This window comes from Lucilia cuprina, chromosome 6 (assembly GCF_022045245.1).
Source record: "Lucilia cuprina isolate Lc7/37 chromosome 6, ASM2204524v1, whole genome shotgun sequence".
Classification (NCBI taxonomy): Eukaryota; Metazoa; Arthropoda; class Insecta; order Diptera; family Calliphoridae; genus Lucilia; species Lucilia cuprina.
Genome location: NC_060954.1, coordinates 22893259 through 22919433, shown reverse-complemented (window position 1 = coordinate 22919433; position 26175 = coordinate 22893259). Strand labels below are relative to the sequence as shown.

Genomic DNA, 26175 nt, shown 5'->3' with positions numbered 1-26175 from the left:
ATATGATTATTGTTTTAGGAGACTTAATATCCCAAAAGTCTCGGAATCAAATTTAAATCTACTATATTCCATTGCAGAATTGTCGCCTTTTCAAATAAATGACATACCAAATGTATATGGTAAAATGCTAGATTTAGTATTCGTTGATCGCCCAGACGCATTTAATATACAACGCATAACTCCTCTATTGACTCCAGGAGATGTTTATCACCCTACTCTAGAAATTAGTTAGGTTGTCAATATGAAAATTGCAGCAAACCCGTTTCCGACAGAAGAAAAAGTTTTCGACTTTAGGAGAACAGATTATTCCAAATTAAATCATCTAGTATCATTAGAAAATTGGTTCCAATATCATTATTCCAATATTTTTCTGTAATATTGAACCTAGAAACATCAAATTAAGTATGTAAAGCCCGGATTATGCCAGAACACATGAAAGGGGACTTTTCTATAATATTGAACCTAGGAACATGAAATTTAGCATGTAGGTAAGAATCTACAAAAGGGGACTTTTTGGTACAAAAATTTCTATAATATTGAACCAAGAAATAAGAAATTATAAGCATAAGCATATAAAGCCCGGATTAAATTAGAATGTATAAAATGGGACTTTTTGGCACTTTTTCAGTCTTTAAAAGGCACTTTTTGAATTTTCTATAATATTGAACCTAGAAACATGTAATTAAGTAGGAAGAGCCCCGAAGAACAAATGGTATTTTTTGATTTTTTGTAATAAGATTCGTACTGACTGTTTTTTTAACTCATCATGGTGAAGGGTTTATAAGATTCGGCACAGCCGATTATAGAACTCATACTTATTTTAACTTCCAAACTTTATTTGGATACTTTTTGTTTTTAAACATTTGGAGGTTAACCCATATACAACATTATATGGGTTAACAAAAAAAATATTTTTTTTTTTTTCAAGTAAAAAAATTGACAATTAGCTAAAAAATTTATTAAAAATTCATTACAATTTTAATTTTTTTTTACCAAAACAAACATAAATTTTGTTAAATTTAAAATTAATTATCAAACAAATTTTTTTGCTAAAATCTTTATTGGCAAAAATCTTTATTGAGAAATTTTTAGATTTAAAGAAGTAAAATATTTACTGAATTTTTCAAATATAATATTTCAAATCTACAAATAATTTGATTACTGTAAAGAAGAATTTTACTTTTTTACTTACAACCAAGAACCCGAAAATGTTTTACTTTAAATATTTTTAGCATAAAAATATCTGTTTTGTTGAAAACAATTTTCATTTGTTGAAAAAAAGATTAAAATAATTAGTGTCCGACCGAACGTTCGGTGTTCTTCGAAATTTTGATCGAACGCCTAAAATTTTATAAAATGTTTATTTATCATATTTTTACATCATTATAATGTTTTAAAAATGCTGAAAATTTGTTTACATTAGTTATCATACATCCTGGCTGTACAATAAATTTCCGATATACATAGGTACAAAACGCCTTTTTTGGCTGATTTAAACTCTTAATCAGAAAGTGATTAAAAAGCTATGAAAAGTGAAACATTTAATTTGAATTATCTAGTTTCGATTATAAATCTTTGATTTCATTTGTAACATCGAAATTTTCTAGATCCTTATTCCCAAACGATCTAGACATGTCTGTCAGTCAGACTCTTGAAACTATTGCGTTTTGATTGGTATTCAAAATGGACAAAATCGGTTTATAAGGTTTTTCTTCAAATAATATTTTGGTTTTACATCATTAAAATGTTTTAAAAATGCTGAAAATTTGTTTACATTAGTTATCATACATCCTGGCTGTACAATAAATTTCCGATATACATTGGTACAAAACGCCTTTTTTGGCTGATTTGAACTCTTAATCAGAAAGTGATTAAAAAGCTAAGAAAAGTGAAACATTTAATTTGAATTAATTACTTTTTAATCATAACTGCGTTTTTCATTTAAGAAAAAAGTTCGTTTTCACCGAACTTTGAAAACCGAAAAGAGTTCGAGTTCGGCCGAACTTTCAAATTTACCGAAATTTGGCTTCGGTACCAAACGAAATTTTGAGTTCGTTAGGACTCTAATAATAATTTTTATCTTCAAAATAAATATCCCTCATTTTTACAGTTAATTCAGTCAACAACTTCCTACTAAACAATTTTTGCCGATTGCACAAGTTGCCGATTTCGTATCCGATCCGAAGTCTGATCAAGTATAAGAAAATGTCCTGAATATTCCGATCAACGTCTGATGAAAACATTTTCATAAACATAATTTATTATGGTTTAATTTTATCAATTTTAATAATATATTATAAGATACCATTATTCATGACTTCTTAAGGGTGCATAAATAAATAATAGAAACTTATAGATTATTTTTAAATTTAATAAAATTAAACAATAATACTAACGTATTATATACGAAAATAGAGTTCATTGTATACATATAAAAAATAAACCAAAAAAATGGAAAAACTTTGCCGATTATTCTGTGAAATATCTAAGGAAATTTATATTATTCGTTAAAAATTCTAATAAAGTATAAGAATTATTTCAGAAAATTTCTGACATCAGACATGTCTGAATATATTGTTCATTTCAATTTTGAAGGTATTGCCAAATGAAAATAATGTTTTTGTCGGTATATTGAGAAAACCAAAATTGTTAATGGACAGTTTATCAGTCTAATAAATTTATGTCGACATTAACTAACAGGCAGTTTGTCGACACATTGAGAAAACGGGCCTAAATAAACCAAATAAAAATGTTATCAATTATTGTGTTTTATTGCTGTATTGTGCCATATGCAGACATTAAAACATAACTCAAACAAAAACATTTATTAACCCAAATAAAAATATTTATAAAAATTGAAATTAAATTTAAACCAACGATTGTTAGAAAAAAAAAACGGTCATATTTTTCTGCGTATATATTTGTCTAGTGGTGGGGTACAAAAACGGTATGTTTTTGTATAAAGCTGATAACCGACAAACTTAATTTTGGATCTTTACTTTTTCCAAATTTACTACAAACATGTCATCTACTAAGCCAGCTGTTAGAATATTTTTATTTTGTTTACTTTTTACAACCGCTTTATCTAAGGCGAATTCATATAAAGTGGTGTTATTCAATCAGCTGATAACTTTTTTCTTGATTAACCTGTATGTTATTGTTTATATTTTTATATTTAAAAATTTCCGTTAAACGGAGAAAAACTTCGTTAATATTTTGAATTATTCATGTAAAAAATAGCCAGCATCTCGTAAACAAATATCATTTTATTTAAATAATGAAAAATTTTATTTAAGAAAAATATTTTTTCTATTAAATGTTAACATATGAAACAATATTGTTTTATATTTTATATTAACATGGCTTCATTCAGATTTATATTAAATGTTAACAATTAAACAATATTGGTTTATATATACACTATTTAGATGAAGAGATTAAATAAAAAATCTGTTCCAGAACGCTTTATATAATAAAACCCGTATGAAGTATTTACCTGACCGGCTGCTGCTACTTTATGGCCAAATATTGAAAATGAATTCGCCGTTCTTATCGTTTTTGACATTTACGTAAAACAAATGCTAAAACAAAATACATGTAAAATGTTGTTGTTGCAGAACTGCCACCACCTTATCAGAATTCGCCATGGACCAGACTTATTAATTTTGTTCACTGAGAGAAAATTAGAATGTAATTGTGGAACATACCATACATGTTTAAATGTTATTGAGCAATAATTTGTTTTTAATTTTTACGCCGTCTACATAAATAATTTGGCCTGATGCATTTGTAGTTTGCATTTCGTTAAAGTTTTAAAAATCTCTTTAATATATCAAACTATAGACTAATGGAACTCTCTCCAATATTACCAGAAATAAAAAGGCCTAGTTTTTAAAACTACTTTATGTTTTGTATATTTTGCAATTTCCAATGCAGCCCATTTCGAAATGGAACAGAATTGTACTTACTTTTATTTTTATTGACATTATATGAATGTTGACCCAGTAAAAAATATTTGATGTCATACTTTACATACGAACGACATCTTAAACACATCGCTTTTATAAATCAACTATTTTCTTACAAATGAAAACCAAATATTACTCGAGGAAAAGTCACTACAAATAACAATGACACGCTAATGTTAAATTAATATGATTTCACCTGAATTTGAAGATCTTCGGGTTACTAATTGTAATGAAATACATCTTTTTCCACACTTTTTTTGCTGGGAATATAATTAAAATGCAATTGTTAATATTTTATAAGAAGACTAGCCTACCCTTGGTTCTTAGCTACGCAATATTTTTCATTAAGTACTATGTACTTTTAGTTTCTAGTTTCTATATTCAAAAACTATCATTTGAATAACAAAAAAATACAAAAAAGAAGCTTATAAATTCTCTTTTATAGAGAGAACATACAAAAAGTACCATTTAAAGAACGAATAAGTAGCAAAGAGTTACCTCTTATCAGTCCTGCTAAATTTTATGTTGCTATGTTCCATATTAAAGATAATACAAAAAGTACTATTTTATGAGCAAAAAGTACCAAACATTTCCCTTTTATAGATGAATTATTATTAAAATTCATTTATTATTAAAATTCAAAAAATACAATTTAAATCATGAAATAGAGGAATAAATTCTACCTTTTTGGAAAATTCTAATGAAAAAATAGTACCATTTTCCCCCATTTTGCCTAGGAAAACACTTTATTGAAAATAACCTTTATAAAATGTTCCGTGTTTAAATCTATATATCACAGATATTATTCATGCTTAAATGCAAACAATTGATTACTTAATTAAGATACTTATACAAAATTTTGCACAAATATTAATTTGGTATACAAAAATGTTGCCGTAAAACTTTTTACCGATCGATTTACAATTGGTAATAGCTCCTAATCACGTATATAACCAAGGCTGGCAACCGTTTCCAAACGGTGATAAAGTAGGTATTTTAGCATTATCGGTATTTTGACTTAATTCGGTAACGATATCTTTTGATTTATTTCGGTATTGGTATTTTAGCGTTATCGCTATTTCGGAACATTTCGGTATCGCTATTTTAGCGGTAACGGTAGTGTATTAAAATGATAATTTAGCGGCAATTTCAATATGAAAATATTCGGCTATACAGAATATATAGGACCACTTCCGAAATAAAAAAAGTCAATTGCGGAAGTTCATGGTGTTTTTTTGAATAGGGCCTTCAATGTAGGATTGGGTAAATTTTTTAGGGGAGCAATGAACTTTAAATTAATTCCCTGAAGTGTTATTTCTATGGGGGTATGACTGAATTATTGACCCACTTAGTGTGCCATACTTTGGCTCCAACTCTGTTGACTATAGTCTTTATTTTATTATAAGTATTGTATTTTAGTTTAGATCAATTAAAAAAAATATTAATATAAATGTAGCTGGTGGAGGGTATTTGAGATTCGGCACAACGGTATATAGCACACTTAATTGTTACATATATAACAAGAAATTTAAATTTTGATAAATAAATAATTACAAATAAATAATTTCCAAATTATAAAAACTCGAAGAATTTAATTTCTATATCTAATATAAAACGAATTTTGTTAAGAAATTTTGGTCATAAATATAAGACCGGATTTATTTACCGGGTAATTTCACAGACGTTTCCACCACTTAAAATTTTCAACCCTTTCGAAACATATATTCTACTTCATATGTTATGGGTTTCTAAAAAGGGCATCTCGCGTATTTTTGTTCAAAATTAGAAATGTTGACGACTGAATAACTTTGGAACCAGTTATCCAATTCCGACAGGACTTCGATTACTCATTTTTTGATATTTCATTAAAATTACATGAAGTCCTGGCGCAAGGACAATATAGTGGAAAATGTACTATCTTAAAAAAGGATATTTTATTTTTCTTAATTTTTTTACGACAAATAGACAAACTTATTGTTATTGCTGTGTAAAAATTTAGAATGGGATCTTAATGGGTTTGGAAAGGGGTTTATATTTAGCTACATTTACAATTTCCATAGGAAATGAGTGCTTTTTACACATTTTAACATATTTATAGTCAAGTAAATTAAGGTTTTAATGCCGAATGAAGTAAAAATTACCACAGACCCTCAACTTAGTGATATAAATATGATGGTAAAAAATATCTGAAATCATGTCTTATATATTTGCAATATTGGAGGTCATAGGTCAAAAAATACATTTTTTGATATATCTTCCTTTTAGTACATCCTACAGATTAAGGAGTCATTACAAAATTTGCAGAGAATAAAAGTTACGGTATTTCGGTTTCAGATAAAATATGAGTTATGGATCTAAATTATACGACATAGAAACCGCATTAAGGAGTAGAATATATGCTCCTGATTTGGAAAAAATAGAAGGGGACAAAAATTTAAAACAGCGTTTTTTGGTCGATTTATTTTGAAATAACCCTACATATAAAAAATTGTATCCTGACTGCTTTAAATTTAACAATTTTACAAAGTACAATATCGGTGTAACATTAGTATGATAGCCATGACCCATTTCTTGGGCAACAAATTATGAAGCAAATTTCATCGAAATATATCTAAAAGATTGCTTAACAAGATTAATTCTTAACATACGAGTATTCTTATATGCTTTCCCTTAATCGCGCCTGGCTAACTTGGTTAACTCAAAACTATTATTCAATGAATATCTTAAAAACGATTGCGATGGCAAAAGCGAGCTATAAATAAAAATTGCGGTAAATAAATCCCTAAAAGCTGGTCAATAAACATAATTCCATCAAAAAGAGTCGATATCGCAAAGAGGGATCGTCAAATTATGCTCTAAATTACCGGAATTGAGATTCGTTATTTCCGAAGCAATTTTTTTTTTTTGAATTGGACCAGCACTCAGGGAATGACCCATATTTATGCGAAGCATTGTGTTGGAACTAGGAAAATAGGTTGTGGGAAGAAGGATGGAGGGAGTAGTGTTTGTGGAAATTTGATTTAAATCTTTTTTATAGAAAGTGGCTGGGAATACCTCGGCAGGAAATTTATTCCACATACGAACAGTAGAGCGACCTCTACAAAAGCCATTAAGTAAATTGTTGGTCTCTAAATACTTGACAAGATGGAAATTGACCATACTTTCCATAACTTTAGAAAGTGCTGAACAAATTGCTATTGGGCGGTAATTTTCAGGATTATTAGCCTTTCCCTTTTAGGAATTGGCGTTACATTAGCAATCTTCTAGCATGCAGAAAATTTGCCGGCATTTTATAGAATGCTGAAAAAATTAGCTAATGTACGAGCCTGCGTCGAAGAGCAACCGGCAAGCAAGAATTGTTTGCGAATAACTTAGCTAAAAGTTTAGCTTAATCAACCGGGTCAGTGAATGTTTGGTCGTCCTTAAAGAAGTAGAATTACCCTTAACACTTTTAACGAAGGACCAAAAGGTTTTGCCGACCATAGGAGCAGCAAGAACCTTAGCGCAAAGGCGCTGCTCGTGTAGACCTTTTTGGCTCCTTAGTACTCTAGACACAGTTTGGACGTTTTTGTTCTGATTATAAACCAAGCCTCCTTCACGAAGGGTAGTCATCTTGTCGCGATGTGAAGGCTTGAGTGCAATGAATCCTATGGGCCATACTGGCTGAATCCAAGGGGTCACCCTTGTCAGAAGGGTCATAGGATGAGCACGATACTAAGAACTACCCCTCCCACCTGAAAGACGTTTGTTTCCCATATTGAGCAGTCTGTCAGTATCCGCTTTATCGATTGCTTCTCCTATCACTGAGATAGGGCAATAGATAGAACGATCCGACTGAAATCTAGTGGATTTCAGCACTTAAATGTGCATGTCAGAAACTTATAATATTGGGCGGCTTGATGGTTTTTTTGACCCAGAGGGACGGCAGCTTTGTGTCCTGACAGTAGGCGAAAAATGCGCAATGGGGGATCATCCGTCAAGGTATGCTTGGGGTGAACTGGAAGATCCTTAAGGAAAATTTGAAAAATTATGACGCTGGATGGTTCCAGGGTCACATAAAACTGTTGGCTTGTTAGAATGAACGGTCTGCGTTACTTCTCAATCTGGCGATTGAACAGGAGAAAGACAAAATAGGAGGTCCATAAATTGACCTTGACTAACATTCTTCCTTCTGTATAGACTATCGAGAAATTGGATTTCAAGCTCTATTAGTGTTAATGTTGTATTATCATTTGACAGATCTCTACTCTCAAACTCTCAACATGCCTATATGTTGAGACGGTTTTACATTCCCTGGTTGGGTATATTGAAAAGGACATGGGTTATACAAATTTTACACTGGTCGCCTTTCCTGACATCGAAGGCGCCTTTAATAATGTCCAATCCTCAATCATCTGTCAATCTCTCTCAAATGGGTGTGGACCAACTCACTGTGAGTTTTGTGAGGAACTTGTTATCACATAGGATTATTGTATCTTCACTGGGTGATACAACAATCTACAAAAAAGCCATACAGGGCACTCCTTAGGGAGGGGTGTTATCCCCACTCCTATTGAATATGGCTATAAATGGACGGTTACATACGCTGACGATGTAGCAGTAGCGGTAACTGGTACGCACATTGAGACTTTGCCTCGGAGATTGGAAGAATCGTTGACGGTAATAAGCTCATGGAGCGTAAACTGTGGTCTCAGCTTTAACCCTGGAAAACGGTGCTATTCTCTGGCAAATACAAAATTCCTCAATTCTCCCTTCCTCGTCTAAATGGCGAGGTTCTTAAACTGTCGGATAATGCAAAATATTTAGGTGTTATTCTCGACAGGAAGTTGTATTGGGGTTTGAGGCGGTGATTAAGCCGCCCTTCTCATAACAGGTGTTCTTAGGATGGCGCCCAGTAAAGCATTGTTCGCTATGCTGAACTGGCTTCTGTGGATCTCCTTGCTAAACAACTGACAATGAGTACTGCAGCCAGATTAAGTACCTTAAACAGATGGATCTATGGATCCAGAGATCATGTAAAGATTGTAGACCTTCTCCCAAGTCTACAACATGTCTGTGACTACTGCATTCTGGAACCGTGTATCAGGAGAATCTTCTGGTATAACAAAATCCCTGATTATGATGAACCTCCACTTGGAGATGTTGACGGCCTAAGTGTGTATACAGATGTTTATAAAACAGAAGAATTTAAAACGAAAATCTCTTTCCGACTCAATAATGAATACACCATCTTACACGCGAAAATTTCTGCTATAAAAAGGGCATCTAATTGGCTTATGTACAATCGGATATTCAATAGCGATATCAGAATCTATACTGACAGCCAAGCCGTTATCAAATCCTCTGCATCAAAACTTGTCCAAGAATGGCAGGCGTCTCTAAACGAGATGTCGAGACATTCAAAAATTACCCTAGTTTGGGTCAAAGGATACGGGGATATAACTGGCAATATTACTGATGGTATCTTGGCACGATAATGGCCACACAATTCTGCGGCGTCCCCCTATCTGCCATTATGAAACAAATACATAACATTTGTTTTAGTTCAGCCCATGACCGGTGGTCTGGAGAACATACTTGGCAACACAATTCTGCGGCGTCCCCCTAGCTGCCATTATGAAACAAATACATAACATTTGTTTTTATTCAGCTCAAGACCGGTGGTCTGGAGAACATATTTGTTCGATTGTTAAGATGCTATGACCCTATATGGATCCTCATAAAACATCCCATATATTAGGGTTTAGCAGAATTCATCTGAGGACCCTATTATCAGTTCTGACTGGTCATTCCAAGTTTGGAAACCATGCAAGGCGCATTGGTATTCCATACAATGATTTCTGTAGGAGTTGTCAAAACGAAGAAGAAGAGGAAACAATTACTTATCATCAGTGTAATTGCCCGGACCTTGAATCGATTCGATATCAGACAATAGGGTCGGCATACTTTTCTAATCTATCTGATCTATCAACTGTTCAACCTGATATTAGATTAAAGATTGTCGAAATGGGTATGCAATTAAACACACACTATGTTTTTCTTTTTCTCTTCTATATAGGCTTTCGATATCAACTCTATCTATTTCAGTTTATTCTTCATTTCTTATTACTATCATTGCTGTCTCTATCTAAACTCGAAGTTTTTTTTAATAAAAAGAAATTGACCCTTGAAAAGCTTCGTATGTAACTTGAAGCGTAGGTATAAAAAGTATCGCTTTGTCGCGTAGGGTGGACCTCCGGCTTAACTCCTGTTTCCTACTCTACAACTTAAAAACGTTATTCAGATGATCTATATAATCAAACCTTGCCGGTATGCAACTAGAACATCCGATGCTCTTATAAATGCATTTAGTGGTGTGGACAAAAATTTTTAGTATTTGAAAAATTTGTTATAAAATAGTGAAATTAATAACTCGTTCTTAAACTACATATATCAACATGTTTAATAATAGTCGAATAGACCGACTGCAGGATGCCCAATACAATGGAAGAACAAAAATACACATACATATGTATTTTAATGCTAAAATTTACAGATGTAAATCAGTAAACAAATAAACGGACAAAATAAAATGTAAATGTATATTTATAATCTATATAATTAATAGGCAAAGCGATTTTTTGTGACCCCTTTTACTCTTACGGTATACATCCAAAGGTATATCATTTTAAAGGTATTTCTTCACAGATGTGCACAATATATATATTAATAATATTTGTTCAGAACTTTGGGAGCTATAAGCATTTGAAGTTGTTACTAACACATAGAAACAAAAATCCCACGTACGTATATTTTAACTAAAAACAAACAATGCAAGAAACAAAACATTAAAAGTATAGAACACAGTAATCCAGTGATACCACATAAATCTTAAAAAATATTTAAATTTTTAACTGTACTCATTTTACATATGCAAACATATTTTCACAATCTGAATTTTTAATTTAATTTCGATTAGGGAGGCGGAGCTCCCATTATGTACTCTAGTATTTATAAATGCGTGTAATTTATTTATTTATGTTAATATTGTTTAAGTCAAATTAGTTGCATTCTATAATATTGCAATTTCACTTCCAAAAACGGTCATAAAAATTACTTCCTGAGAATGACTTCAGACGTAGTGATTTTGGAATAAAAAAAAATAACTTCCCTAATAATAAGCATGTGTTTATTAAAACAAAGTGCGCATAGTGTTTGTCTTGACGATTAGAAAAAAATTAAAGAAGAAGTCTACAAAACGTAAATTAAATAATTAGGTAACGTTAACGATTTGCTTGTTAGAATCTTCCAAAAAAGTTGCAAATAAAGCGGAGCTAAATAAGATTCTAACGTTGCAATAAATAGTATATATATGCTATCAAAACAAGTGTAAACTATTGATCGAACTTGAACATTATTTTCGATATTATTGTTGATTTGTCAAATTTATACTTTTTGACAAATTACTTAGAATTTTTTTACTCTGTAAATTGAACAGTTAAAATTTTTTGCTGGAGTGCAGTGGAGTACACCAGCATTATGTTGTACATTTTTTAATTTGTATTTTAAACAGTTAACATTTTTTGTTGAAGTGCAGGGTGTGGACCTCCAGTACTATGAACGTATCTTTATAATTGATAAACAGAAGTATTTATTATTAAATTTCAATTAAAATATTTATGATATACTCACAATTGGGACCAACGACGAATTTTGTATAGCACGACGAACTAGTCGATAACAATTCGTTGCGTAAATTCGTCGAATGAAATACAATCAAATTAGAAATTGGAAAAAGTAAGAAAAAGGAACAAAAAATATATATTTTTTTTTAAATCTCCACGATTTTGAGATTATTTTAACAGCTTCAAAATTTTTTCGAACTTTGCTTCGAATTATCGAACTTAATTTGAAATATTCCAACATAGCATTGTAGTGTCAACAAGTGTACTCCAAACTGCCAAATTTCAGACAATTCACGCCACCAGAACTGGTTTTAATGGATTTAAAAATTTTTCGAACTTAAGTTTGAACTTTCGAAAATTTTATTTTTAGTTTTTATGACCCAGAGATTATTTAAAGAGCATAAAAAATTTTTCGAACATAACTTCGAATTTTCGAATATAATTTCGAATATTCGAACAATATATTGTATTGTCATACGCTGTACTCACAACCGCCAAATTTTAGAAAATTCGGGCTACCGGAATTGGTACTAAAACAATTTTTCCCAATTAATTCGTCGTTCGTCTGCGTAAAAAATAGAAATAAACCTATCGCACAGTTCGTTACGTATGACGAATTTCGTCATATGCACTGATTGTACATATTTTCATATACTTTAGTGTGTTCTATATCTGAGGACGAAAATTCGTTCCGAAAAATTCGTCGTTCGTCCCAATTGTGCGTATACTATTATTCGTTTGACATTTGTGGAAAAGCGAGAATTTTTTAAACCAAATGTCTCCCTATTATAATTGTCCCTATGTGCAATGTACTTTAATATGTATGTATATATATATATATATATATATATATATATATATATATATATATAGATATTTATATATATATTATATATATATCTTATATATATATATAATATATTATATTATATATTATATATATTATATATATATATATAGATATTTATATATATTATATATTATAATATATTATATATTAATATTAATATTATATATTATATATATTATATATATATATATATATATATATATATATATTATATATATAATATATATATATATATATATATATATATATATTATATATATTATATATATATTATATATATGTGTGTAAATTACTTACCTTTTTTAGTCGTTCACGTTCAACTTCGGGATCAAGATTTGAAGATATTCGCAGCGACTCTCTAAACATTAACTCTCTTGCTTTTCGTTCTGCTCGAATTCTTTTCGGTAAAGCTCTTTTTTCAAGAGCTTGCTTTTTAATAAGATCTTCTTCTTTTCGCTGTAGCATCCGCTTAACTTGATCAAGCTCTTTTTCGTGGCGAACAATCATTTGATGTCGTTGCATAAAACACATTTCCTTAACATGACGTTTTGATAGCTGATGACGTTCATGAAGCTGTTTTTCTTCAAGCTCCCATAAAAGTGCTTCCCGTGTTCGCATTGCATTTTGCTTTTGTTGCAAAAAGTTTCTATGAATTGTGGCAAGATGATCACGATGTTTTTCACTTATTCGTCGCAAAAGTAACTCATGTCTTTCTTTTAGAGAATCCAAAAATGCTCTCTCTTTTTCCTCGTGGTCTAACTCCATCGCTGATCGCCGTTGCTTAAATTCATCTTTACGCTTATCTTTTGGTAGTAGATCCACCTCTTGTTTAAGCAAATGAATTTCCTGCTTAAGGTTTTCACGAAATATTTTAAGTTCCTTTTCTTGCTCCGCCCGAATACGCTTCGAAGATGAGCGTAATTCATGTTCTTGAGCTTGTTCTGTTTTTTCAACTAATTGTTTGTGTTGTCGTGCAAGAGCATCCATGTCAGCTTCATAAGTTTTTTCTAAAGAAGTTCTTTCCTGATCAAATCTACGGTCCTGTTGTTCTTTGCTCATTTGCTCTTTTAGTTGCAAATCTGTTTGTTGTTTCTTTTCCTGTTTCTGAAGCATCTTTAGCTCCCTTAGTTCTTGTTTGCGGAATACGTGGTCATCATAAAAACCACCAGAATCTTCATCTCCATAGATAACTCTACTAGTTGTTGTTGTTACTTGAACACCATCAATTTCAAATTTACGCGTACGTTTTCTAGTTTTCTTTCTTATATTTCTTAATTCTATTTCCTCCTTAGTAGGACCCGTACCTCCACTATAACCACTCTTGTAAACAGCGACTGGTTTTTTGCGGCGAATAATAACATCATCTTCTTGAGTCTCCTTTCTATCGACCTCAATTTCAATACGACTATCATGACTAGCTGTAGTTGAAATACTTTCTGCGTCACTTTTATCTGCAGATACAGCAATTTTAACCTCAGTACCACGGCGAACGATTCGATTTCCACTACCTGTACTTGATCGGATAGAATCACTTTCACTTCCTTCGCCTGGTTGAGATAAATGTTGATCTTGCTTTCTACTACGATTGACAATCACATTAATATCGTCTGTGTCAATAAAGTTTTGCTGCGACTGAGTGCTGAAAACTTGTCCATTATGTCCTTTATCCATTGTATCCCCATCTTCAATAAAAGAATTATTGTGAGTATGTGGACTATCGTGTAAATGACTACTGTCTTTTACTCGTATTTCGTCCCCCACAGTGACAACAGATACGTGACTTGTATCCATAATTTGTTGGCTATTGTTTCTTTCAATAAGTTCTTCCGAAGAGGTATTATAAGTCGAATCATTTGCGTTGGTAAAAGATGGACTTACTATTAATACTTCGCTCTCATCCAATTTTCTACCTTGGGATTCAATTTTACGATGTATTTCTTCTATTGGAGTACCTTCTGTAGATAATGTCACAATCATTGATTGCTTTTGTGATAATATAGGCGAAGAAACACCAATACTATCATCCATTGAAGGATAATCTTCATCTGTCGATGACTCATTTATATGCATAGATTTGTTAAGACTATTGGAGACAATAACAACATCATTTTTGGGAGGACTTAACGAACTATCTATAATTACAGGTGGATGCGTACTAGTTACAACTGTTATTTGACTTCTTCCAGAATCTAAACTATTTGGTAGCACATTTTGCGGATTTACTAATTGTTCAGATTGACTTGGCGGAGGAGAAGTTGAAGACATATCGCTATTAATTGTTACCATCGAGGTACTGGAGCTTAAACCTGCTCCTGTTGGACTATTACTTTTATTCGATGATAGTGATACAGATTTCACAGAAACAGTCGATGTTGAAGATACCGGCGAAGGTGGGTGTTTGGATTCTTCATCCTTAAACATTATGCTTTCAGATGGAGTACTACTCTCTGAAATATTTGAAATTCCTTCTATATCTGTATTAGATGTAGTATCTGATGACGCAGCAGAATGCTTTGCTTTTATAATAGCAGGAGGCGGAGGAGGTGCCTTTCCTTTTTCTCTTTTAGGCATCTGAAATAAAAAAAACACATTTGATTTTTATTGAATAAATTTTTTGTAAATAAAAAAATGGTATGTTTTTAATTAACTCTTTCACGACACCAGTGAATTTTTATAGAATTTTTGATAAAAAACAGAAAATAATTGTATTTTACTTTCTTTCAGAAAAAAATACAACTTTTAACCTTATTAGCTTTATATTATTTTGGCAATCTTTATTTATTGTATTTTAAAGCCATTAATGAGCTACATATATAGTAGTTATCTGAAGAGGACCCATTCTCATAAAATTTGTTAAAGAGATTTTGTTTCATATAAAACTTAATTATGTCGACTTTTATCGACAGACTTTGATTTCCTTTTCATATATACATATTTTTACAACCGTATTCCTGCGATATGGGTTACTGGATATTAGGTTGCTCGATCTCTAAATTGCTTTATATTTTTATATTTTTCAATGATCAGTAATATTTGAAGAAAATGGTATTTTTACCAATTAAAGAAGATAATAAATAAAACAGTTTTTTTAATGTGATTTTAGTTATATTCATTTTTTAAAAGGTTTGGATGTACTTTTATCATCGGCGATATGTGATAATTAAATTATATTAATTAAAAAAAGGTTTAAGTAGAAAATGAATATATGTGTGTATATTGATATATTAAATAATAAAATTATAAATATTTTACATATTTCGATTGGACGTTTAAAACAACATAATTTCACTATTAGAGTAGTCAACCAAAAAAACTGTTTCGACCCTCCATTATGAGCAAGTTCAACATGTTTTTATATAATTCATACTTGCCTTTTTGTCTCCATCCATTGGCATGGGAATAGAAGGTACTTCCTGTTCGGCAATGCCTAAATCTTCTGGAATCTTTTGTAGTTGTGGAGGACGGTTTGGTTTCTTTAGTACCAAAGGAGATGAATTAACACTCTTTTCCAATTCCACCTCTTCCTCGTTTATTATTAGTTTTGTATTTGTCTTTATAGTTGTTGAAGTTTGTTCAGCCAAAATATCGTTAACTGGATGTTGAATATTTTGTAAATTGTTAAGTTGAGACTGCTCTTTAATGTCTCTCGATAAAGAGGTAGGAGTGCCTGGTACTAAAATAAAAATAAAATAAATAATATTTCGAAATAATGAGAATAAATTATAAGAATATTTTTCAATTATACTTTTCAAAATTCTCATATAAAAACTAATCTAACGAAATTCAAGAATACTTCTATTTGTTGTTGATGTTTTTTTTTTTTTTGCTAAATTTTCACAAAATCATTTATTTATTCTCAATGATTTATTTCTGAGGAAAATTTCGGGAGAGGATTGGAGTCTTACTGAATGACTGATTATGTCTAGTGAATTGTTAAAAGCATTTTTATGATGAACTTCACTTCAGGGAAATCAATGAGCCATTCCTACATCTAATATTTTGCACAGTATTTTACTAATATTTGTTAAATAGAAAATTAATCGTTAAAATTCTGTTAAATAAATCGCAATAGTATTGCATTTACAAAAAAAGTAAAAATAACGATCGAAAGCATTTAAAAAATGGCTTTCGGTGCACTTATAAATGTAAATTCTAAAGCGTTAATATGCAAAAATAATTTATACTTACATTTTTCAATATCTTGACTTTGTAACGACGAAGAGTCATCGTACAATTCTAGTGGAAGTGCTGAGTTGCGGGGTTCCTAAGAAATAAAGAAATAAAATATATAAATATAATATTAAACACTTATTGAAAGATATCTTCACCATAATATGTAAATGATAAAAAACAAAAAATACATATGCACTATAAATTAAATCATTAAAAAAATAAGTAAATAGTATACATACATTTGTTTGGCATACACTAGACTAGTTTAATATACATATGTTATTAAACTTCATTATTAGTTTTTCAAATAGTAAAATAACGCTTAGGAATTTATTTTTCAATCTATGTATGAATGCAGTAGTGTTCTGCATAAACGAAGATGCGAATTTTGACCCTTCCCCACTTTAATGTTCTTTGGGTTGTAAAACTATGTCATGACAAAAATTATTCTGATAGGATGAAGCTAACTGGTGCTGCAGAGTCTTTGAAGTCTTCGTAAAAGAATTGCAATGTGCACAGAATAAGTACTTCAAAAAGACAAAACAAAATCAGAAAAAAAATTGTTGAAAAATTTAAAACTTAGTGCAAATTCAAGCACCTGGATTCGAAATGTAACAAAATATTTTATTTTTTTTTGGTATATACATCTTTTAAAAAACTATTTTGTAACTTAAAATATTTGTATAATTTATCGAATATAATTTTTTTATATGATAACGCAAGCTTTTTCTCAGCTATGGTTAGGGATATCTGGGATTTATGTACAATTGATAAAAATATAAAAAAATTAAAAATCTGTAACAAAAATTTTAAAAATATTCAAATAAAAGCAAAATATGTAATTTATGAATTTACAACAAAATATGAAACAGCTAATCGGCGCTTTTTCGAAACAAATCCTTTATTTTGAATAGAAAAATGGTTAAATGTTTTTTTAATTCATTGACTAAAAAATCACAATCTTTTCGCGATAAATGTAAACTTATAAGTACAGCTATGCAGTAGGGTACACAATTTAATAGCACCATCATTATAAATACAATATTTTAAATTTGAAAACATAAATGATTTTTAAATAAAATTCTATGTATATATGAATAGTAAAGGACATCGGAAGACTTACCAACCCTCTGATAAAGTGATCGTCTTTTAACTTGACGTTTAAGCTTCTAAAGCAAGTTCAATTATAGCGGCGTGTTAAAAAATATGGATACATTGAAATATATTAAAATAAGTAATAGATTTACATAAGTTCCTGTTCATTGAATATATGTATTAAAAATTTCACTTCAAACCATGCTCTTATTAAATGGTAGATTCGTACAAAAAATGGTATTAAACTAAATAAAAAAAATTCTTGAAAAATATATATGAAAACATAAACTTTGTTGCATCATTTAAAGGCCTATACATATATACAAATATTTAGAAATGAGTTTTTTGATAGAAATTTAATATGCCTGGAAAGCTAAGACTTTATTCCATATAAGTTTTCCCATTTTTATTGTATAGGCCTTTAAATTATGCAACAAAGTTTATGTTTTCATATATATTTGTCAAGAAATTTTTTTATTTAGTTTAATACCATTTTTTGTACGAATCTACCATTTAATATAACATTTCTTAAAATTTTCTTTTTCGATACCAAATATACCATTGTTATGTATGAAAAGGTGTTATTTTAAATCATCTTTACAGCCAGAGACTTAATTATTAACGACTTCTTAAAATGCAATTTTTCATAGATATTTATGTTTTTTTTTTAATTTTTAATAGTGAAAAAGTACAATTTGGCCACTGATGACCTCTAAGCGGCCATATGCTAAAGATACTCTGAAATTTTCTCAATAACACCAAAATAAAAATGTTTGCCTCTTTTTGCCTCTGCTCTTTTTTCTATGAAATTATTTAGATTTTATTTAATTATTGAATGCGAAATGAATTGATTTAAGTAATAAGTAAAATAGTAGAAACTAAACTAGTAAAATAATGGCTGAACGTGCTATTGATTGATGCATTATTAGTCTTACATTCCTGTAAATAAGTTTTGCAAAATTATTAGACGGAATCTATTTGTAAGGAAAAATCCGTGATAAGAAGAGTAGCACTCATGAGGGTTTGGTAATACTTTAAAATGGCAACACAGCTCGAAGATTTTTTTTCAAAATTATGAGATTACTGCACGAATTACCAAATTAGACGTCGACATTATTGCAAATATTTATATAATATTGGCGTTTCTTTCCGGAAAACATAAAATCAAACTTGAAGAATTTAAAGACTTTTGTACGAAAACCGCAAAATTGTTTGTAGAATTTTGCAGTTCTTTCTGGAAAACATAAGGTCAAAATTGAGGAATTTAAAGGCTTTTGTACGAAACCGCAAAATTGTTTGTAAAAAAATATAACTGGTTTTGGATTAGACGTCGACATTATTAAAAATATTTATATAATATTGGCTGATCTTTCCGGTAAACATAAAATCAAAATTGAGTAATTTAAAGACTTTTGTACGAAAACCGCAAAATTGTTTGTAAAAAAATATAACTGGTTTTGGATGTCACCAACTTTACATAAAATTTTAATTCACAGCAGCAAAGTTGTACAAAATTAAAAATTAAGCGTAGCAGAACAGAATTCCCGTAAATGCAGCCTAATACAAAATTTTTTATTAATTAATTTTTTTCCTAAAAAAAATCCAGAAATCTTCCAGAAGATGCTTTAAATTTAGTCTTTCGCCGAAGTTATTAGGATATTTATAAATGTAATAAAAATATTTCTGAAATAAAATTTTGGAAAATTTTGTTTTGAAAATTATGCAAAAAATTGCATTAAGTGCAACTTTTTCTTTTTTTAATTCGTATCTAGAGGACTACCTCTATCCATCGATACCCATAATTTATACCAAAACATTGTAGTTTAGTTAATGCCAAGTTTTATTCAGGGAGACCCCACTGTACATTGTGTAGAATATCGTTAACTTATCTTTGCAAAGAAGTCTTCTGCAAAATTTTATAAATCTCCTAATTTGCAAAAAGGAAAATTTAAATTCGTTTTGTCTCTAATGTGTTGGATATTTCATATCATTTTGTTCTGACAAAATTTTACTTAACATGCTTAAAAACTTTTGGAGAACTATATGTTGGTGTAGCAACTAAGTACAAATAGTCTTATTTGTACTCAATATGTACAATAAATAAAATACTAAAAAATAAGTAAAATTGCATTTTTTATAAAGAACAATCTGTCAGATTACTTAACAAACAACCATATAATTAATCCGTATGAAAAATATATTGTAATAGGTGTTAACAAAATCAAGCAACAAAAGTTATTATTGTATTTTCAAAAACGGTTGTTGGTGCCTTTTCAATTAAAAAGTTAATTGTGTTGTCAAACTTTTAATTAATATGACAATTGATTTGTCGTAATTTTTTCTATGTTAAGATATGTCTGTGAGTTTGTTGAAATCAATTTTCAATTAGAAACGTTTGACATAAATAATACATATGCAACATTGTTGTTGTTTCCATATTATAGTTTATATTTTTAATTTAACACAAATTTCAGTTGCAGTAATTTTCAGCTGCTGCAGTTATTTTGTATTTAAAATAGTCAATATTGGTTCACGATTTCACCTACATTTACCCAGCAAATATTAAAAAAGTACTTCCAAAAGAATAACATTTGTCTCAACTTCAAAGTGATGTTTAATGACTTTCAAAAATTTGTATGACTTAAAAAATTGTATTTTTGGAATTTTCTATTATATGTGTCTATTATCCTTATTAATGGTAGTATTATTTAAGTTAAATTAGTTGTATTCTATAATACTACAATTTAAATTCGAAATATCTCAAAAAAATAACATAAAAGTGACTTTAGAAGTAGTAAATTTGGAATCAAATAAAAAGGACATCCCTTCTATGTATTTAAACCATTACTTCTGCAGGCCTATTACAGTACTTCCATATAGTAAAATCTACTTATTTTTCGCTCCATTGGAAGTTCTTTTTTGCTGGGTAATTACTATAATGCAGAAATCCGGCTTTAAAATCATGTATAGCAATGAAATTCGACATAAACAAATTTTATAAGAACAAAAATATTTTTCAAAATTTTATGGGGATCGGCCGATAATAAACTGTACACCCATAAAAATGACTATAACGCTTATAGCACTCTTAAATTGCTGTTATAGCAACGAAACTCTACCTGTTTTTAGATACAAAAAGATATATACAATTTTATGAAGATCGGTCAATTATCGACCCTACTTTAACGCAACGAAATTCTACATAAACAAGTTTTATCGCAACTAAAATCTGACAGAAAAATTAATAAGGGTCAGTCTATAATTAATTTACTCCCTATATTCAGAAAATTTTTATAAAGGTACATAATAAATAAGTTTAATGGAAACCAAAACTTGACTCTGCTTCATTTTATAAGGATCGGACCATAATTGACAATACCTCTCATATAAGCTCCGCTTAAAAAATTACTATAACTCTCATAACCACTTCAGAATGCCTGTATAGCAAAGAACCAAAATGTATTTTCCAAATGTTATAAACATCAGTCTATAATAGACCCTAACCCCCCGAAACTGATTTAATGAATTTCGACATAAACTTCAGAAAATGACTTTAACACAAATATCTGACTTAAAAAAGCAGTTCAAGATAACAAGTTTTATATAAAACAAAACATTTGTCAAATTTTGTGAGGATTTGTAAAACAACTAAAATATAAAAACTATTATAGTTAGAATCTTCAAAAACATTAGGTGAGTTATTTATATTGCTTTTGGTTTAGCAAAGCAAACTAGGTATAGCTGGTTGTCTATATAACAGATTTTTCTATTAATTTTTTAAATATTTTTTTTCAAAATGGCCCTTTGTTATATTTACATACATGCTATATATTTGTGCAAAGTCCAATATTTTCAAGATTAATAACATTTTGTTTAAAAAGTTGTTAACTTTTATAATGTTAATATATAAAATCGATACATTTTTAAATAAAAATTACATACATACATACAAAAAACAAAAAAGCACCAAAAAGTTTCCTTTTATGGCTTCTAACTTAAGCAAGGCTCCACATATTTAAATTCATGTTTCTAGCCAATAATAACATATTAATGCTGCTCTTGCTCTGCTACTCTTGCTCTGCTGCTCTCGCTCTGCCTTGTTTTTATAAACAAGAGTACAATAACAAAATTTACTGTATGATTATGTATTTTGTTTTTGTTTTCTGCAATTTCTGTTTGAGAGGTTGCGTCGGATTTCCTATAAAAACTGATTTCAACAAACATGCAGACAGACAGAAGGACATGGCTTAATCGACTCCGCTATCTATCTTTAAGGATCCAGTATATATCTTCTTACGAAGATGAAGGGTATAATTAGGCTGATATGATAAAGTTAACAGGTGCCGCAAAGGCTCTTGCCTAATGAATTTACAAAGGGAAAATATCGTAAATTTTGAAATTAGTTGAACAAAGTTTCAAAAAAACTGAAATTGGAGATTTGAAACGACCATTGAAAAATTTAAACTTTTTGACCATTCGCGTATAATATAATTACAAATATATTTAAAGAAGGAAAATGTTTCTTTAGAATATATCTCAAAAATAAGTACATTTTGTCACATTCTGAATTTATGTGCTGTGGGACCGTTAATGGCCTTGTCAATAACTTTAAAAATTTCCAACCAATTTTGGTGTTTTATCTTTCTGAAATGCTTATGATGTGTACATTACGATTTCTTTAAAATAAAGTTATTACTAAATGGCCAAATTTGAGCAAAAATTAACAAAAATCTATATTTTCCCCTTGTAAATGCACTTGGAAACTTCAGAGACGTTGCGGCACCTGTTAACGTTATTCGATCAGCCTAATTTGTTTGCATGACATAGTTTTACAAGCCATAGATAACTTTTTGGACTTGAACAAAACCAAATACGTGTGAAAGTGTGAAGAGTGAAATGTCCTGTATTTTACTAACATTGATTTCCTTATTTATGAAGGAATTATTTAATATAAAAGTAATAATATACATATTTTTTCTAGCGGCTAATATACATACTTTTTCTAGTGGCTGTGTGGTAGAGAATATATAAGGTAGTGTCCGACCGAACTCAGAATTTCGTTCGGTACCGAACACCGAACCCGAACTTCGGTAAATTTGAAAGTTCGGCCGAACCCGAATTATGTTCGGTTTTCAAAGTTCGGTGAACACGAACTTTTTCGTAAATGATAAACGCATTTATGATTAAAAAGTAATAAATTTATAACATTTAAAACCAAAATAGGAACATCCGGAAGATTTTTTGAAAAGGGTCTTTAATTAGCAATTGGGTCAATTTTCAACTAATTCCGAATCCCAGAGAGTGACAAATTTCTAATAACAAACTATTTTTGTGAAATGCATATATCTTAATTCCTTTATATTTGGTTTTTAAACGATTCATTGACATTGATGTAATTCTCTGTAAGAGCACATTGTATCAATTTTAAAATATCATATTATGATTAAATACCGTCACAATATTTCATCATGATATTTTTGTATTAATCAGAATATTGTTATACATGATATTATTATGAAATCAAAACAAATTTTATCGAACCAGTAAAATTAAAGTTTCTAAAAACATCATATTTACAATACTTAACACAATTCGCAAATTTCAATTTGACGTTTTATATGAAATTTTGGTTCTTAAAAAAATTAAGTATAATTACATAAAAATACTAGTATTTTAAAGCATTTTATGAACGTTAGTCATTTTCTAAAGCGAACCTTATATGGAGGCCATTTCAAAATGTAAACCGATTTTGTTCATTTTGAATACCTATCAATCTGCAACATTTGTTTATGTCCTATCGTTCTTTTAAGAGACTGGCAGAATGACTGACTGACTGACTGACTGACAGACAGACATATCTAGATCGTTTGAGAATAAGGACCTAGAAAATGTCAATGTTACAAATGAGATCAAAGATTTATTTTATCATTTCTCTCTCTCAAACAAACTTTTTGAAGTTTGCTGGTAGTTTTTGAAATTCGTATTTTGTAAATAAATAGAACATTGTTGTCACGTATAAAAAAGGATAAATAGTTTCTAAGAAATTTTGTGTTGTGATTGTGGAATTTAATTTGTTAATAATTTTCAAAATAATTTAGGTCCAGTGGTAACTGTTGTCGAGCTGTCCTGACTAAAAAAAGGTATTGTTTTAGTTTGTTAAATTGTATACAATGTAGATTATCATTTGAAAGGGTTTTGAAGCAATGTATAATTGTGTCCTTAGGTTTAGGATAAAAAGGACAACATCCAATTCCCTTCAAAGAGACTCAGGATCCAAAGACAGAGAAACAAGAACACTAAAAGAAAGCAAGAATGATATAAAATATATAAAAAGGAATGATGAATTGAAATTGGTCCATTCTCATTGCGTTTTAACCCAGAAGATTTACCGAGTCAATTCCCTAATTGAAGAAACGTGAGATAATCTCCAATCGAATGATAAAAGCAGTAGACTGCAGGGGTTAAAGCAATTTCTTCATGTTTGTTATGGAACCTATTCCCCAGCCATTTCAACATAATATTCTGAGTCCTAGGATAGTGGCAAATTATATGCTCGATGACTCTAATTCCTACCCGTTAGCAAGCCTATCAGAATCCTTGGAATGCGTTTACCCAGTCCTATAAGTATCCTGGTAGCTTTCACATCAAGTTCTATCTCTAAGGCCTTTTACTTTTTGCAATCCAATCTACTATTCCAGGACTGCTTAATGATGTCACTCATTCCCTCGAATATTAACATGTAATAATGGTGTCCATATTAGATAATAAACCGGAAGCAAAGTCCTTAAAGATTTCGTAATGTTAATTGCAATTGCTTGATACGGACAGCAACAGACATTCAAATTAATATAGGACTTAACAGGAAGTTTATAGTTTTGATTGAATTTTTTGTACTTTTATTTAAACTTTTATTGATTTTTTTATTTCATTTGTACATTTTGATTTTTAGTTTAGTTTAAATTGAATTTTATTTTTGATTTTGATTAAAAAATAAACAAACAAAAAATGGGATTTCAAAGTAAATGTGGTAGCTCGATTTATTAAAATATCAGCAAACGTCAGATGGTTAATATGGCGACAAAAAGAGAGAACGACACTACCTTTATATTTTTTAAATGGTCGAAACTATATAATTCAAATTTAATGTTTCACTTTTCTTAGCTTTTTAACGAACAACGAACAAACGAACAGTTTTGTACCTATGTATATCGGAAATTTATTGTACAGCCGGGATGTATGATAATTTCTGTAAACAAATTTTCAGCGTTTTTAAAGTTTTTGATGATGTAAAAATATGATAAATAAACATTTTATAAAAAGTTCGGCGTTCGGTGTTCGGTCAAAATTTCGCCGAACACCGAACATTGGCCGAACCTCACTTTTTACCGAACTCCGAACCCGTACCCGAACGTTCGGTCGGACTCCAATATAAGGTTTCAACAGCGGTTTTCACTATTGGTAGTATATTATTATATTTACTACAACATTTTCATAGAAAGTGTGAGCACCTTTTTGTTGTTTATTGTAAACTAGTGAAAATAGCTGATTTTTGTTATAATGAATAATTATAAAACAATGAAATGTACCGAAATATCTTATTATAATTCATTCTTTATTGTTGTGTGTAGTTGTTGCCCGGAACATAGAATCGTCAGTCGGGAATGAACATTTTTATGTTACCACTTGCTTTAGACATTCCTTAAAAATGCCTGGATACGTCTTTCTTATTTTCATTGCTTTTGTTGAGGGAATGAGTGAATTAAGCAAAAATATTTGTTATTTTTTATATTTATTGTTCCCGTGATATTCCAAGAACATTTATTTTTGACCACGTCTTATTTTATAAGTATTTTATATTTCTGCTTAATGTTATTAATATTTTATAATTTGCAATATTTAAAATATATAAATTTGGTTGTTGATGTAAATAGCAGTGAATCCATCAAGAAGGGAATTTTTGGAATAAAATGAGTTAAAAGGGGTAAAAAATAAATTATTTAAGATAAGTTATATTTTCAATTTCAAATGGCTAAAGTAAATGCGCGTCGCTTGTGGTGTATCGCGACCAAACAAACTACTTATTTTTCGCTTCTTTGGAAGTTTTTTTGCTGGGTTATTTTTTGAATTGGTGGTATATTTTTTGTACTGACATTTTAAACATAATTTTTTAGTTAATCGATAAAAGCTTATTATTTATTTACAGTTGTGTGAAAAATAATAGAGCCACCTTCAAGTCCTAATGTCAATACTTAAAAATTTAGACAAATAATAATATTCTTTCAACTTTTTTGTTGTTTTTTATTAGGTTTTATTATAGTATATATAAAATTCTAACGTTACTGACTGACTGACTGACTGATTGACTGATTCATCATCGCACAGCCTAAACGGTTAAAGCTTAAGAGCTGAAATTTGGACAGGGGGT

At 29.8% G+C, this 26175-nt stretch overlaps 1 protein-coding gene across 5 annotated transcripts in view; it reads right to left on the bottom strand.

Annotated features, from left to right (window-relative positions):
• LOC111683044 (serine/threonine-protein kinase 10) overlaps positions 1–26175 on the bottom strand; it is a 93507-nt gene that overhangs the window by 47681 nt on the left and 19651 nt on the right. For 2 of the 5 annotated variants that reach the window (XM_046955340.1, XM_046955342.1), the window contains exons 5-8: positions 17783–17824; positions 16671–16746; positions 15854–16155; positions 12780–15053 (exon numbers count right to left, since the gene is read on the bottom strand). In XM_046955340.1, the coding sequence (XP_046811296.1) occupies positions 12780–15053; positions 15854–16155; positions 16671–16746; positions 17783–17824 (2694 nt within the window). Of the gene's footprint in view, positions 1–12779; positions 15054–15853; positions 16156–16670; positions 16747–17778; positions 17825–26175 lie in introns of all 5 variants that reach the window. The other 3 variants (XM_046955341.1, XM_023445076.2, XM_046955343.1) reach the window with 2 other exon arrangements.